General features: G+C 34.1%; 1 protein-coding gene across 7 annotated transcripts in view; it reads right to left on the bottom strand.

Moving 5' to 3' along the window:
• Nucleotides 1–14,649, bottom strand: part of SIPA1L2 (signal induced proliferation associated 1 like 2) — a 127,370-nt gene that overhangs the window by 44,044 nt on the left and 68,677 nt on the right. For 4 of the 7 annotated variants that reach the window (XM_086877804.1, XM_086877805.1, XM_086877808.1 and 1 more), the window contains exons 7-10: nt 11,086–11,189; nt 8,491–8,568; nt 4,654–4,811; nt 2,566–3,142 (exon numbers count right to left, since the gene is read on the bottom strand). In XM_086877804.1, the coding sequence (XP_086733930.1) occupies nt 2,566–3,142; nt 4,654–4,811; nt 8,491–8,568; nt 11,086–11,189 (917 nt within the window). The remainder of the gene's footprint in view (nt 1–2,565; nt 3,143–4,653; nt 4,812–8,490; nt 8,569–11,085; nt 11,190–14,649) is intronic. The other 3 variants (XM_086877806.1, XM_086877807.1, XM_086877811.1) reach the window with 1 other exon arrangement.

The following is a 14,649-nucleotide window of genomic DNA, read 5'->3' as shown; positions in this document are numbered from 1 at the left end:
TATGGATTTCCCCAACTCAGCACTCAAAATCTCTTCTTCAAGTAAGTTAAATATTCAAAAGTTAAAAGATAAGAAAGATAAAGGTTCCTGCCTAATACTCATCTATTCCCAATGGGAAACATTCCAGGAGATCTAGTCCTCCCCAAGTGTATGTTCCTTAAAAGGTGACACTGCCTATTACACAGTAATATCACATTAAACCCAGCACTGCTCCACTTCAAAACATGGCATTCTGCTGACTTGGCTGCAGCTTCACTGATCTGGTGGCCACAAATGAACTAAGAGCTGGCTTTTCTGAATACACTTAAAACAGATGAAGTTAAAAGAGAGAGATCCCCTAAGCTCCATGAAGAAGGTAAAGAGGGGTTTTTTAATATACAGGATACTAGGGAAATTTTGTCAACTCAGATTCTCATCTATAGATCCATTCAGTGTTTTCAATTAATCTTTTATCATCCTGCCATTCTCTGTTATCCAAAAGATTAAAACCACTTATTTTCCTGCCTTCCAACACAGCCCTCCAAGGTAATTTATAGTTTGCTGTTCTTTCTACTTTCTTTAACTAGATACTCTCCCTCACAAATACAAATTCGTCTAGACTTACAACAAGTCACAGTTCTTTTTTCAGTCCCAGACCAATGGTTTCAGTTCAAACTAAAATCATGGTCTCAGCCAGCTTTTTTACACCTTTTCTTAATCTGGATATTCAGATAGGTGTCCTTTTTACCTGCAGGATTTAAATCCAGCCAGTAAAGTCTAGTTATTCCTTTAAGAAACTCATTTAGTAATTGCAATGTTCTACTCAGTGGTTTTACAAAATGCTTTAACTCATGACTGAAAAAGGATTAATCATCTGGTCACTGAAGATTGATATTACATCACAGTTTGAGCTTTCATGTTTAGCATCTGCTGGCACATATGGCTGTTAACCTTAGCTGTGTTCTGAGCCACTTGAAAGGTTTTTAAGGTATGCACATAAAGTGTGGCGTCAGTTTTAAATATTTTTTAGTGGTTCTAATGGTTCTGTACCAAATGTATGCAAGGACTGTAGAAAGCATTCAGTGTTATAAAACGACCAGGAAATAATATCAATATGCAGCTTTCAAAAGAGAGGAAGAAGGAGGGGAAAATGAGAAAAAAGATGAGGCAAGAAACAGGGACAGAAAATGTTTTAAAACGAGTAATGACAGTTAACTCTTTTAATTAGCTTGAAAGTTGGATAGGTAGCAGGGAAAGAAAAGGCAGTCAGAGTTCACTGGAATAGATACTTGAAGTTAATATTCAGGTAACCTTAGTAATAACTGATGCTAAATTTGAGGCTTAAAACAGATTTGTCATTATTTAACCCCAAATCTCGCCATAATAAAGAGGAAGTAGCAAAGTAAATGTAGATAAACATTTCATTCTGTGGTTTTAATTACCAAATCTTAAAGATCTGTCTTCAGCAAAATGGATTATTTCCAAGTTTTGGAAAACCAAATAAGCGAAAAATAGCAAAAAAAATTGTCACTGATGACGGGAGAAGTTTTCACTAGAACTTTAAATCTTGTTTTTCATTTGTGTTAAGAAATTTATATGGATCAGTTAACAAGACCTAATGGGAGCACTATTTTCTAGAAGAGAAATATCTGTCTAAGAAAAGTGAAACTGAAGACCTCAACTGAAAAGGATAATAGAGGGCAAAAAGAGTTTAAAGACATTCAACTCTTGAAATAGTAATTGTACTTTGCAAGACTGCTATTATTTAGTGCATGATATTGAGCCATGCTAAATGAGACTACAGTACTAGAGAAGCCCTAAATCATCAGCTGCAATCCAGCTGTTCCAGTGTGAAAACTGTAAGCAAACTGATTTCTTTTCAGTGTCAAGCCTTTTAATAGAAGAAAGCCCTAAGACCATCTAAATCACTTAAATTAAGATCAAAGAGTGAAGTGCACCCACTAGATGCATCAGCATCTTTTACACCTTGGAGTTACTATCATTTCATTTGGGCTGACTGAAATAGTTACAGAACAGCAGTACTGACACAGTCAAGTGTCTGAAAAACTTGATATCCAGTCAACTGTTAAAACTGGCATTAGCTGGTGTACATTTCTTTACTTCCTGCACTTTCTCAGTACAGAGGAACAAATTAGCAGAACTACTTACATAAAATTTTCCGCTAATATTTTCAGGGATTATTAAAAAAAGTCTTAAGTATATTTTACACATTAAGATTCCATATATTTTTTAATTAATGATATTTCTACTACAAGGGTATGATTTGAGAAAAGGCTACAACAAGAGGTGGCAAAAGCTTTTCAGTCCTGATTTCAACACTGGAACCATCCACGGCCCTGGGCAAGTAATCAGATTAATAGTATCTGAAACCTTACCCCTGAAAAACAGGTTGATAACATTTATCTCACATGCTGTTGTGGAGATTACCATTTGTAATGCTCTTTGAAGACCAAAAACAGTCCTGAACTATAAATACAGACCATTTTTAATTATATCTCAAAGGAGATGTAGACAAATAACTGTTCATAAAAAAACCTGGAACTCCAGTTCTGAAACTGTACTTACTTCAAGTCTCTGAACAATTTCTCTGATGTCTTCAGCACAATTATCTGCTGCAGACAGAAGAATACATTCTCCTCTTTCATAAAATATTTTGATGCTCATTAATCCAGATGTCCATCCAATAACATCTCTGCAGGAGCAGTTAAACACAACGTTTTTTGATTCCTTTTCAATCAACATGATAAACTCATTGGAGATTCCGAGGAGACATTCAATGTCAGCAGACTGGCCAAAATCTCGGGCAATCACATTCCACATAATTGCTCCAACGCTGAATAGATGTGCATCTTTCCTTGGCTTCACTTTTTCCTTCTTTTTTGCCCCCAACGTAATAAAGCTGAACTTGGCTGAAGTATCCACTGTAGCTGTGGTAACAAAGTTTTCTGCCAGATCTTTCAAGTATTCTTGACGTGTCCTTGTGGCCATGGCTCGAAATTTTTCTGACTTATGTGCTGCATTTTCAGCATTAATAACTTTGGCTAAAAGGAAGTCCCTAAAGACTGCAGACTTAGGGAAAGTTACTCCTTTGGGAATGGGTGGACCAAATGAAGGAACATCTTTTGATCGTGAAACACCAACACTGGAAATAGAAAAAAACCCAAAAAAAATAACAAAAAATTATTTATTCTCAAAAAAAAAAAAAATAAACTCAGATAATAAGCAGAACTGTAATCTCTGCAATCCATTTACACAATTAAGTACAGCTTTGACATGCCAATTTGCAGACATTTCAGACACATCAAAGAAAACTGATTGGGTTGTCTGTTTTAGAATGGCTTTCTTCTTTTAAATATATAAAGGACATTATGGAAGTAACTTACTAAAACATTAATATTAATGCAAGAAATGAGAGAAGCATTTTTTTAAATTATTTTTATGTAAATCTGTCATTTTCAGCTGTCACTCAGTTGCATCATCTTAAAACTATGAAATATAAAAATAGAGACAGAATTAAGTTTCATCCTCAAATCATCTTCTACAATGGAGCGTGAATATGATGAAAAAATATTGGTGTCAAATGTGACTATAATGGTGCATTCTCCTGTTTAAGCTGCCTACTCTATGCTCATAAAATTGGAAAACACAATTCTTGTTCTAGATAGTTGTCAGCAAAATATCAAAAGAAAAACAGGAATATTTCCTAATTGATACAATTACACCTCTGATTGATACATACATAATATATTTCAACTGAAAAAAATTTAAAATAGTACATACAAGTACTATTTGTTTGACTGAAATACAGTAAAATTTGGAATGACAGAGTTTAATAGTAAGAAAAATATAACTTAGGAAATGTCATGTATTAATCAACACAAAACAGTTACTGAAATAAAATCAAGTCCTAAAAGATGCTTTAAGTTCTTGTAGACAACAGACAGTAATATGACCCACCCTCATGATGTATTTAATTTCATTCTAAACAATGAATAGATAACATTTATAAATAAAGCTGTGTAATTATGCTCCATGTCATTATCATTATTTGCATAATTACCAATCAATTCACAAATGTGTTTCCACCTTGGTTACCTTGCTAAAATTCATGATGCAGTGACTTAAATGTGAGAGTTAAAATCATCGAAAATTTATGATTTTTTGCCATTCTTCAAAAATCCTTGTTCATGTGCTGAAAGGCTATGACTCACCCTAGTGTCATACTGTCATACTCAAGGATTCATACAGGTTAAAGGACCTTCTGAAATACTTTAAATCACTTAAAAAAAAACCCCCAAAAAAAACAACCAAAAAAACCCAAAATGGAAACGTGCAATACACCTTCTAAATTAATTCCTATTGGTGTGTCTGCAGATCTGATTTTCACTAATTTGTTTTATCCCTGTTTTGTGGCCATAAGTCAGCAACATGGAGCTCTGCACACACCCCTTTGAGTCTACAAACTGTGCTCCTTAACTCTAGATGTGTTCAAGGGAGACACTGGGGATTCAAATTCACCGCAAGTGCAGAAGGAATTTTAAAATTGAGCACATAATATCTAAAAGAAATACAAAACATCTAGAAAACACAGTTGCATGGCAGTCTTAGGAACAAACTTAAATAGTTTGTTAAACTTAAATAGGCTCTACTCACCTATAACACACATTTTCAGTGCAAGGATTATGCACTTTGACAATGACAAATACATGTTGAAAGTGGGAACGAATATTTTTTGGAGTAAAAGGAAGTGCTCCTGGCTCTTGGAAGACAATGGTAACTATGTCATTTCCTATATGCCTTTTCCTTAGCAGCTAGACAAGAAACATGCATAAAAAAATTAGTTATTAAAAAAAATAAATTAAAAAAATCACAAATTCATCATCTTAGGAAAAAAGCAAACAAACAAGTCAAACCAATACAAACACAGTATAATTTTTCAGAAATAACTTTTATTGCATCACGGATAACGACATGTAAAGGATACCAGAACTGCAAAAATACAGGGAAAGGCAATTGGACTAAGTTCACAAGAATACTAGTGAATTTTCCCACATCCCCACACTAGTTCTCCATAGTTTCTGCTCATTTATATTTTATTCAATGAGAAAAATGTATTTCTCTTATTCTTAATAATGCATCACTTCAGTAATAAAAAAGCGTTGCATCATTTGACATTTCTCACTATCCAGAAAACTGTACATCTGCCCCCTCTTTACAGTGCAATAATTATAAAAATATTGATAATTTATTAATTTATTAATATCTATTAAGGTATTAATTATTTATTTTAATCATATTAAAATATAATATTGCTTCTATGTTTCAATAAACCTTTCTTTTTCATGTCACAATACTATTAAATAGTGTCCTTAATATTATGATTTAATTTAATTTAAAAAATATATTATCATGAGCATCCATCAGAAATGTTAACAACTGTATACTTGAGGAACAGAACCAAGACTCACAGAGAAACAGCAGCTATTAGGAACTATTTAATTAAAAATTTGTTCTTTTAATTTAATGGTAGCTTTTATAATCAAAATATATTTAAGGACTATTTTAAAGTACCAAATCATTGTTCTAAGCAAAAATTAAAAACTACAACACATATCCACTAATAAGGGACTACTACTCTTTCTCCCCAAAAAACCCAACAAAATGACACAGTAAAATGATGCTCCCTTTCCTCATGGAAGAATACTGTAACTTTCAAATTCTGCATATTAACAAATAAAAAAAAAATGTCTACCAGGTGCAGGTACATTTAAAATATTCACCCAAAGTCTGCCAAATATCTTGCATTGCTAACTAATAGCATAAAGACACTTAAAGCTGTACCTTGGCTCATGTGTAACCGAGAAGGATTTAAGAATAAATTTACTTGAAAACGTTGGAGCAAGTAAAAATTTCTCTCTCAAGGTGATTTCACAAAACAGAACCTTTCTAATAAGAGTATTTTATTGCATTTTTCCAATTCCACTAAAAGTTAGTATCTCAGCTACCAGCAATAAAAAGCAAAGCTGCACATGCTAAAGCCTAGAACCCAAAAGTATGTTTCCTTACAGTCCTTAAAATAACATAAAGGATGATATTCTGAAGGTAGTCATAAGGGCCAAAGCCACAGTTTTAAGCACTAAGTATACTGTATTATTTTAAACATAATCAAAATCCCAGAGATAAAGCAGTAAGACTTCTTATGAAACTTGAAAAAAGACATAGGAGCAGAAAACAGTATTTGGTTAAGTCATATGGCTCAGTCAACTTTTCAGGTTTTTAAGACTAAAATGAAAATAACTGGTTATTTGAGCCATTTAAGGTACACAGACTGCTGCCTACAGAAGCACAAGGAACTGATCACAGAACTAAGTCTGTAAGGTATACTTTAATTTGCTCATCTAGTGAGCTATACAATTAGATCATAGTAGGGCAGCACAAGTTAATGTTTAGAAGTTATTACTATCTCACAGGTTGGAATTTACAACTCAGTTAAATTTGTAAGCAAACTTCCAATTACGAAGTACAAGGCGATTAATTTCTGCCTTTGTCATACCACTAAGTGCCCAATTACTTGTTCTTGCCACAGTGGTTCATGCCTATACATTTACATAGAGTAAATTATAAAAATGAGAATGCAATCTTCTTTAAAGGTGCATTTATTTTTCAAGACAATCATGGTTTTCAAGAAAACTTTCTGCTTTTGTAGACCCCTTTAGGAGGTTCTGCTTGCCACCATACATAGCATAAGCAAGAATAGCATTCACTTAATTGGAGGCAAGTTTTAGAAATGTTTGAAATTTTACAAGCAAAGACTTTTAAAAAGTATGGCAGTTCCCATATCTTATCCCTATGATACTTTTCGAGAGTGGAAACCTCTACGAGGCATAAAAATACAAACAGGAACACAGGTTATTTTTAAGAACCTTACCAAGACTGTAGAGATCTTAGTGACTTCTTCAATTTAAAATAAAACCAGTGTAACACTTATAAATAGTTGTCATGCATCAGTGGTCAGTCAACTTCAACACAATGCAAAAGGCAAAGCACAGTTTTGGCTGTGCACAGAGGACCATAATGCAAAGAATTTCTAAAGGGGGGAGAATTAAACTGGGGTGATCTGGAACATGGAAAGAAGTGCTCTGGATAGGATAAAGGGACAGGAAAAGAATAAAGTACTGAATGGAAAAGAAGGAGGGAACACATACCTCTCTGGGAAATGTGAGATAAGGATAGCATACTGAAAATGAAAAAGGAATTGAAGGAAACCGGAACTCAGCAAAATGATCTAAAAGAAACCCTTTTCTAATTTCCATTCTGTAACCTAGATTTTTCTCCCAGCTTTTACCTCCTAGTATGTTTAGATGTTCTTTTCAGGTTCTCAGTTTCCCCTTCCTCTCCCATTTTGAGGTCTGCTCAGGTTTGGGGTTTTTTGAATGTTGCAATTATTTTTTTTAATCTGCCTTTCTAACATACTCTAAAGAATCTCATGCCAATGTTGAGCACAATAGGAACTCTCAACTGGGTGCAGAGATTACAGAGAATTACTTGCACTAAGGAGGCATCATTGTCATGTTAGAACTTGAAAATAAACCTAATCAAGCATGATAGGTAGCCAAAAGGAAATCAGTGACATGTTACGTAAGAATACAAGACACACAAAGGTGAGTCCAGTCAGGAAAATATGTTAGAAAAGCAGAATCTATTAGATTAAAATTATTTGCACCAAATGATACCATATTAATTCTCAGATTTTAGTGACTCAATTCTGAATTTTCAGATATGCATCTCTGAAGGAAAAAAACTGTCTTAAAACTTAGCATTTTAACAGCTTGTGCCCAGCCTTAAAAATCTACTCATTTCTGTAGGATTGCTTTGTCAAACTGCAGAACAACAAGGAATGCTTGTTGAAACAGCAGTGAGATACACTTTTTATTCAATAAAATGATGAAGTGTTAAGAGTCAAATAAGAAAAACTCCAAACTTATTTTAGTGCATTTCTAAAATAAGTGGTTTCAAAAGTTTTATTTTCAATTTGTGTTCTTAGTCAGTACCGAAACTAGAAATGAGTGGCAAAAGCTCTTTCAACAGATCTGATCAACTGAGTTTGGTATAACCACAGGTGTGACCCAACTATTTTAACAGTAGTTAAATGCAACAAGCTTATTTCATTACTGCATATCTGTTTCATTTTTATGTTTTCATAAAAAACAGGTGAAAACTGATTATTTGAACAGATTTATATCAATCAGGTCTGACCACGTGTACACAAGCAGACTGCAAATGTGTGAATGGGAAACTTGCAAGGGAATGATTTGGAAAGGGACATTGCAAAGGTAAAGTTTAAAGGGGAAAGCCTTGAACTGCTTTGAAGAAAAGGCCAGTAAAGGAAAAGGAACTGGCCACACCAGGGCTGGTTGTCTTCTCCATCCTAGGGAAGGAGCAGCTGACTTGAAAGTTCCCAGCCTATGTTGCAGCCAAAATAAAAATTACCTTGCTCTTTGGATCTCCTGCTGGTTCTAAAACTAGAGGGATGTCCTGATCAGGGACCAAGCAGGGCGTAGTTATATCCTGGAAGAAGCAACAAACAGTTCTGGTGCGGCCTATTTTTGGCTCACAGGTATTTGGAACACAAGCAATGCTCAGTGCTTGCTCACTGAAGGTCACCGTCGTAGACTGTGAGGAGTGACTGAATACCTTGCCCAGTCACTACCAAACAAGGGACATAGGGAAAGGATGCAACAGCCTCAGCCAGTACATACATAATATGCTAGCAGAAAATCACTACTGAATGGGGGGCTTCATTCCTAACGTAACCTAACAGGAAATTTACCGTGGTCTCTAACTTCCCCTTACTTGGGTATGCAGTGAGCCAAACCCTGAAGAGACTTCATTATGTATTTTGGAACTAAACAGTAAGAGAGAAAAAAAATAAACAGTTATTATAGATCTGTTTTGCACATTAAGGCTGGCTAAATTCTAGTAATTTGGGTGCACTTGTCACATTTCATTAAGACACTGTACATGCTGTGCAAACACTGATAGATCTCATCACCTGAAAAATAATGTGGCATACTGCTTGGACTTGGAAAACTGCCACATTATTTTGATCCCAGGAAAGCCATGAATAACAACATAGTGCTTCTGCTAAATATTGAACCTTTTAGAGGGACAATGATGAGAGCTTACTAAAACACTGTGGAAAGGAGTGCTTGTTGCTAGGGAAAACCATGGAGTTAAAATAGAAAGATTTTGCTGTACACAAAAATCAGCACCTGACTATAAAAGACACATAAGGAAATTAAAAGAATGAAAAGGAGGCACAGGAAGAAGTGAAAGGACAGTAAAAGGGGGTGGCTGAGCAACACAGCAGTGAAGCTGACAGACAAACAGCAAAAAACTAATGGAAATAAGTGGGTCATGGCAAGAGGATATCCTGTTCTCACGAACAAGGAAAATTCATGAAAGACAACAGAAGTCATAAACTCCAAGTAAGGCCATATTTACTGTCAGTGCCTGTGATTTGCTATGAAAATATTAATTTTATTCTTTTAAGGCAAGCTCATTCAGTGTACTATATCGTCTTATTAGGGTACAGTTTTCCCTATTTACATGTATTTCCAGTCAAAGACTGTTAGACTGAATGCAGACACAACAACTCCTAGTTACTAAATTAATCCTGTTTTGTAATAAGATACAACTGAAAGTTTAGAGAAGCAGAACAATCTGAAATCAGTGATGAAGATCCAATCCCTTGATTACTAGCTATGTCACATTTGAGCGTCTGATGTAGGTGAACATTCTGTCTCCTGAAAGCCACACATTTTGGGAAGTGAGTCATCTAAACTTCATGTTATTCATGTGGTGAAAAGTTTGTCTTTTGATTCCTAATTTTTAGTGTCTTTAAACCACATCTAAATACTAAGTGTAATGTCTTAACTGTTCACTTGAAACAGCTTTTCAAACTGTTCAGAGCTCTATGCACTGATCACTTAAACACATAGCATGATGTGCTTTCTTCCATTGCTATTTTTATTTATCCCTTCTGAAGAATTTCAGTACTTTTACTTTATCTTTCGCTTGCTGCCTTGACACATCTTTCTGCTCACACAAGATCTATTGATAGGACAGACATGAAAGATACAATTCCCATATGGTTCAACAATCAATCAGCAAGCATCTTTTGTGTGCTGCTGAAAACCAAAGCAAGATAGCATCCTTATTTCTTGACAACCTTCCACAATGGCTGACATGATTGCAACTTGCATGACAAGGCAAGAATATCCCAAAACTAACTAAATGATTAAAGCAACACTTACTTCTGCATACCTGGAAGAACACAGAGTAGTAGCACAGAAAGTTACAAACTACCATCAGTCTGATCTATGAGTAATTCTAGTGCTTTTCTTTTAAGCATTAATACTGATATATTATACCAAATGTGCTTGTATGTTTTAATTACGTCACAAGGAATATCTTAGACAGGCAAGACAGAGTAACCTTACTGGTGCACTGCACACTTTGGATGCTGTGCTGGTTTTTAGCCATCCTTAATGCTTTGAAGACATTCTGAATTATTACATAAGCAAAGGGAATTCTCTAGAAATAAGAAAAATACACTGCGATTTTCTGCTTTCACAGAAACCTTGAAGGACAGAGTTTAAAATTCTTAATAAGTCCACACATTAATAAACATTTCAAGATCTGTAATACAAGGATTAAGTGGAATAGTTTCAAAAATTTTACTACATGCATATTTTAACCATAAGACTATTTTCAAGATTCATTCCATTCAATGTTTAAAACATACATAAGATGCGACTTCAGTCCAAACTGAAAATAACTCATTCACCAGAGGCAATATTGCCTTTTAATAATATAATGAAATAGAGTATATGGGATAAGTTCCTGAATTATATAGAAAAAAAATCCTACAAGATTTCTAATGTCTTACAATATTCCAAGAAAAATATAATCGAGTCATGCTTCTTTTAAAACAATTCAGTTTTCAACCAATACTATCACAAAATCCCAACACTCAATGTCAAACACAATGTAAAATTACGAGGAAAAGCTCAAAAAACATACCTGTTGCCTGTTACTGGGCATGTATGGAAGCATTGTTGATACATGAAACATTAATTCATAATCTTTATAGGTAGTATAGAGGGAATGAGTTCCTGTTGAATCAGCTGAAAATTAATTTAATCGCAAGATGGTCAGTAAATTAGAACATTTGTACTACTTTTTAGGATACCACTCTGCATGCTGTGATTTAAATCTATTTAAGCAACTTAGATATTTTTTACAGTAGAAGAAATCCAGTTTCCATCAGTTAAAAATCTAATCTTTATTTTTGTATTATGACATAGAGGGGTCCTGCAGAAAAAAAAGCCAAAGAGTTTACTGTCTCTGAGACCTAAAAAGCCTAATTTTAAATATATTTGCATATCACAAAAAACCAAAAAAACATAGCTACTTGAGTGTAGTTTTATATAACATGTATTTTTATTACTTAAACATTAATAAAGACAATTGACTAAACCTATACTTTACCAAAAGTGAACTTGCTATTTCATATATAGCATTAAAACAAATGTAGCAGATCAGACATTTAAAAAGAAATTATGCATGTGCATAATACATATATTTGAAAATGATTAAAATAAATTTCATATATTATAAGAATTAGCATTTTCTTTTATTTAGAGTGTTTTTTAATAGTTAGCATTTTGTGATGTTTACAGTAAATGCATTTAACACTGTAGTCGTAAATTAAACCTTTTTATTCTTTTTCTTCAATTTGTAGAGACTATTTAAGTAAGTACAACTTTTTAAAAAAAGTTTAAGGTTTAATTCTATTGAACACTGTATTGAGCCAAGATAATTAGCAATTTTTATTCTCTTTTTCCATGTTCACTTATTTTTTAACTTATTTATCTTATTTTAAGATAATTTTATGTTATCCACAGCAATAAATATTCTCCAGAACACTCTTTAACACACTGTTTAAGGTTTTGGAGTTCTGATTTGTTTTGAATAGTAACTATATTCCAAAAAGAAATCAATTAGCCACGTTAGTTCTCCAAATAGAAGTATCTAAAAGTATATCAATATACTTCTTTATCTAGCCCTAAATCAAAAAATTTAGCCCTAAATCTAAAAATATTTGTGAGTATACAATTAGAAGTACATTCATATAATAACTGGGTGCATCAGTTATGTCTGTCAGATAATTAAATTAACTGCATTTACTAAACACAGATTACAGTTGCATAAGAAATAAAAAGCATCATTTCAACTGAAGTTTGTTACTTAAATGTTGCTAAAAAAGGCAACCTTATTGCACTCTTCTATTTCAAAGTCTTAAATCTGAAAATTTAATTCCATTATAACCTTTCAATGGCATTTTAGAAAGGCAGTTTTGAAGAGATAGAAAGAGAAAATATGTTCCAATAGTAAAACTTTTTTTCTCATTTCTAGTAGATTGCTACCTTTTAAAACACATACAAAGCAAATTATATAGTATTGATCTGGTAAAATTTCATTTAATTTTCTTACTTCTTTATCTTGGGGTTTGGAACTGGATGCCACTAAAACTGCCACTGAAGAAGGGCGGGAAAGAGTTCACAGTTAATATATTCCACATGTTCTAGACATCTGCACTGGGTCTGGCTTGGATGCAGCTAAAATTCCTCCTAGCAGCCCATATGGTGCTGTGTGTTCTCTGTGTGACCAAAGCAGTGCTGGTAACACCCCGATGTTGTAGCTGCGGCCACGCCGTGCCCACGCGGCATCCTACTCCGGCAAGTGTGCTGGGGTGGCCGAAGCGTTGGGATGGGACAGCCAGGACAGCCCATCCAATCGGCCAGGAACACATCCCATCCCATCCCCTACAACTTGTTACAGAACAAGTTATGTTCTGCAGGAAAATGGGAGCAGGGAGAGATTTTTCGTGGTAGCTGCTGCTCAGAGAATGGCTGGGCAGCAGTCAGCTAATGGCAGGTGGCGAGCGACTGCCTTTGCATCAGCTCTGTTGTTGCCTGGCTGATGTAGCAGTGGGCTGCAGTTTTTTTGTTGTTTGGGGTTTTTTTTGTTGTTTGTTTTGGAGTTTTTTGTTTGTTTTGGAAGGTTTGTTTGGGAGTGGTTTATTTTTCCTTTCTTCCCTTCACTCATTGAACTCTCTTAATCTCGACTCACGAACTGGAGGGTAGGTGAGCACGCAGGAGGTGAGAGCTTATTTGCCAGACAGGGCAATCAACCCCTCACAACATTCTACTTTCTCTGTTACATAAGAAATGGGCCAATTACTTACCCAAATATTAAATGAACAATTTTTAAAAATGAACAAATTTTAAAAAGAGAACTTTTTAGAGAAAAAACTCACAGCTAGTCAAGCATTTGAGAATGTAAAAACTGAATAAATTTTACTCCTACAAGAACTAAGCAAGATTTATTACTGAAACATTGTGTCTACCAAAAATATAGCTCACAGAGACTAAGTTAGTACACTTCTCTGAACCTGCAGGCAGTCAGAACAATGTATTATCTAAGTCTAAATATGACACACAGTATATTTATATATGTATTTAAAAACAAGTATAACAAAAATGTGATACTTAAGCCAGTACTTTACATTTAATATAATAGTAAAGACTGTATCTTTTTGAATTCTTAATTCAGTTCTGCCTGTTGCAAACAATGAGAACACACTATGACAGGACAATATAGTTAATGGCACACAGACTTGTAAAACATTAAGATCATGTTACTGACTGATACATACACAATGCTGATCAGCAATGTGAGTTCATACTGAAGCACAGCAAATACAGAAACTGAATTTGCTGACAGACCATCACTTATTTTCATATGTACAACTTACTAGGTGACATCCAGACATGCTCTGATTGGGGAAAAAAAAAAAAAAGGAAAACCCAAACACCCCTTATTCCTTTCAATTTGTCATCTCTATTTATCAATTAATTCCAGAAGTCTGACATCCACAACATGTTAATTTGTATTTCTAAAAATTAATTTGCAAAATTATGTTTTTATTATTCTGTACTGAAATAGGATGCAATAGTCTCTAAAAAGCTTGAATTATTAAAGGAAAACACATGGATTTAAGGAAAAATGCAGTAACGCTATTGGAAATAAATGTGGTGCTTATTCTAGGTTGACACTATGTTAAAATGAAGTAGATGAATAAATAGATAGCTTTAGAACATAGCTCATATGATCAGCTGTCAAAATCCTGCTGAAACATCATAGAAATAAGAATGAATTTAAGTTAAATTTAAGAGCACTGAAAACAGTGCTAGTAAGGAAGTGTATTAATATATCATTGGGTTTTTAATTATCAACAATAGTTCAGTTCTTATTTTGCTACAAAATCTAACCCATTTGTACAATTAATGTTTTATACTACTGCACTTAGGGAAACTGAAAGACCTGGGGAAATGGCAGTACTAACACAGAGCTGAGGTAGATTAATAATCATCAGCTGACAAATGATGACATGCTTACAGTGCATGTGTGAGAAACCAGGAAACTTGACTGCTTGTGTGTGTTGGGTAAAAGTAAGCACGTGTGCTTAGCTGAAATATGGGAAATTACTCCATATTTTGAATTACATATATTTTTATTGCC

This window comes from Cyanistes caeruleus, chromosome 2 (genome assembly GCF_971803275.1).
Source record: "Cyanistes caeruleus chromosome 2, bCyaCae1.hap1.1, whole genome shotgun sequence".
NCBI classification, from domain to species: Eukaryota; Metazoa; Chordata; class Aves; order Passeriformes; family Paridae; genus Cyanistes; species Cyanistes caeruleus.
This window is presented reverse-complemented; position numbering and strand designations above follow the sequence as displayed.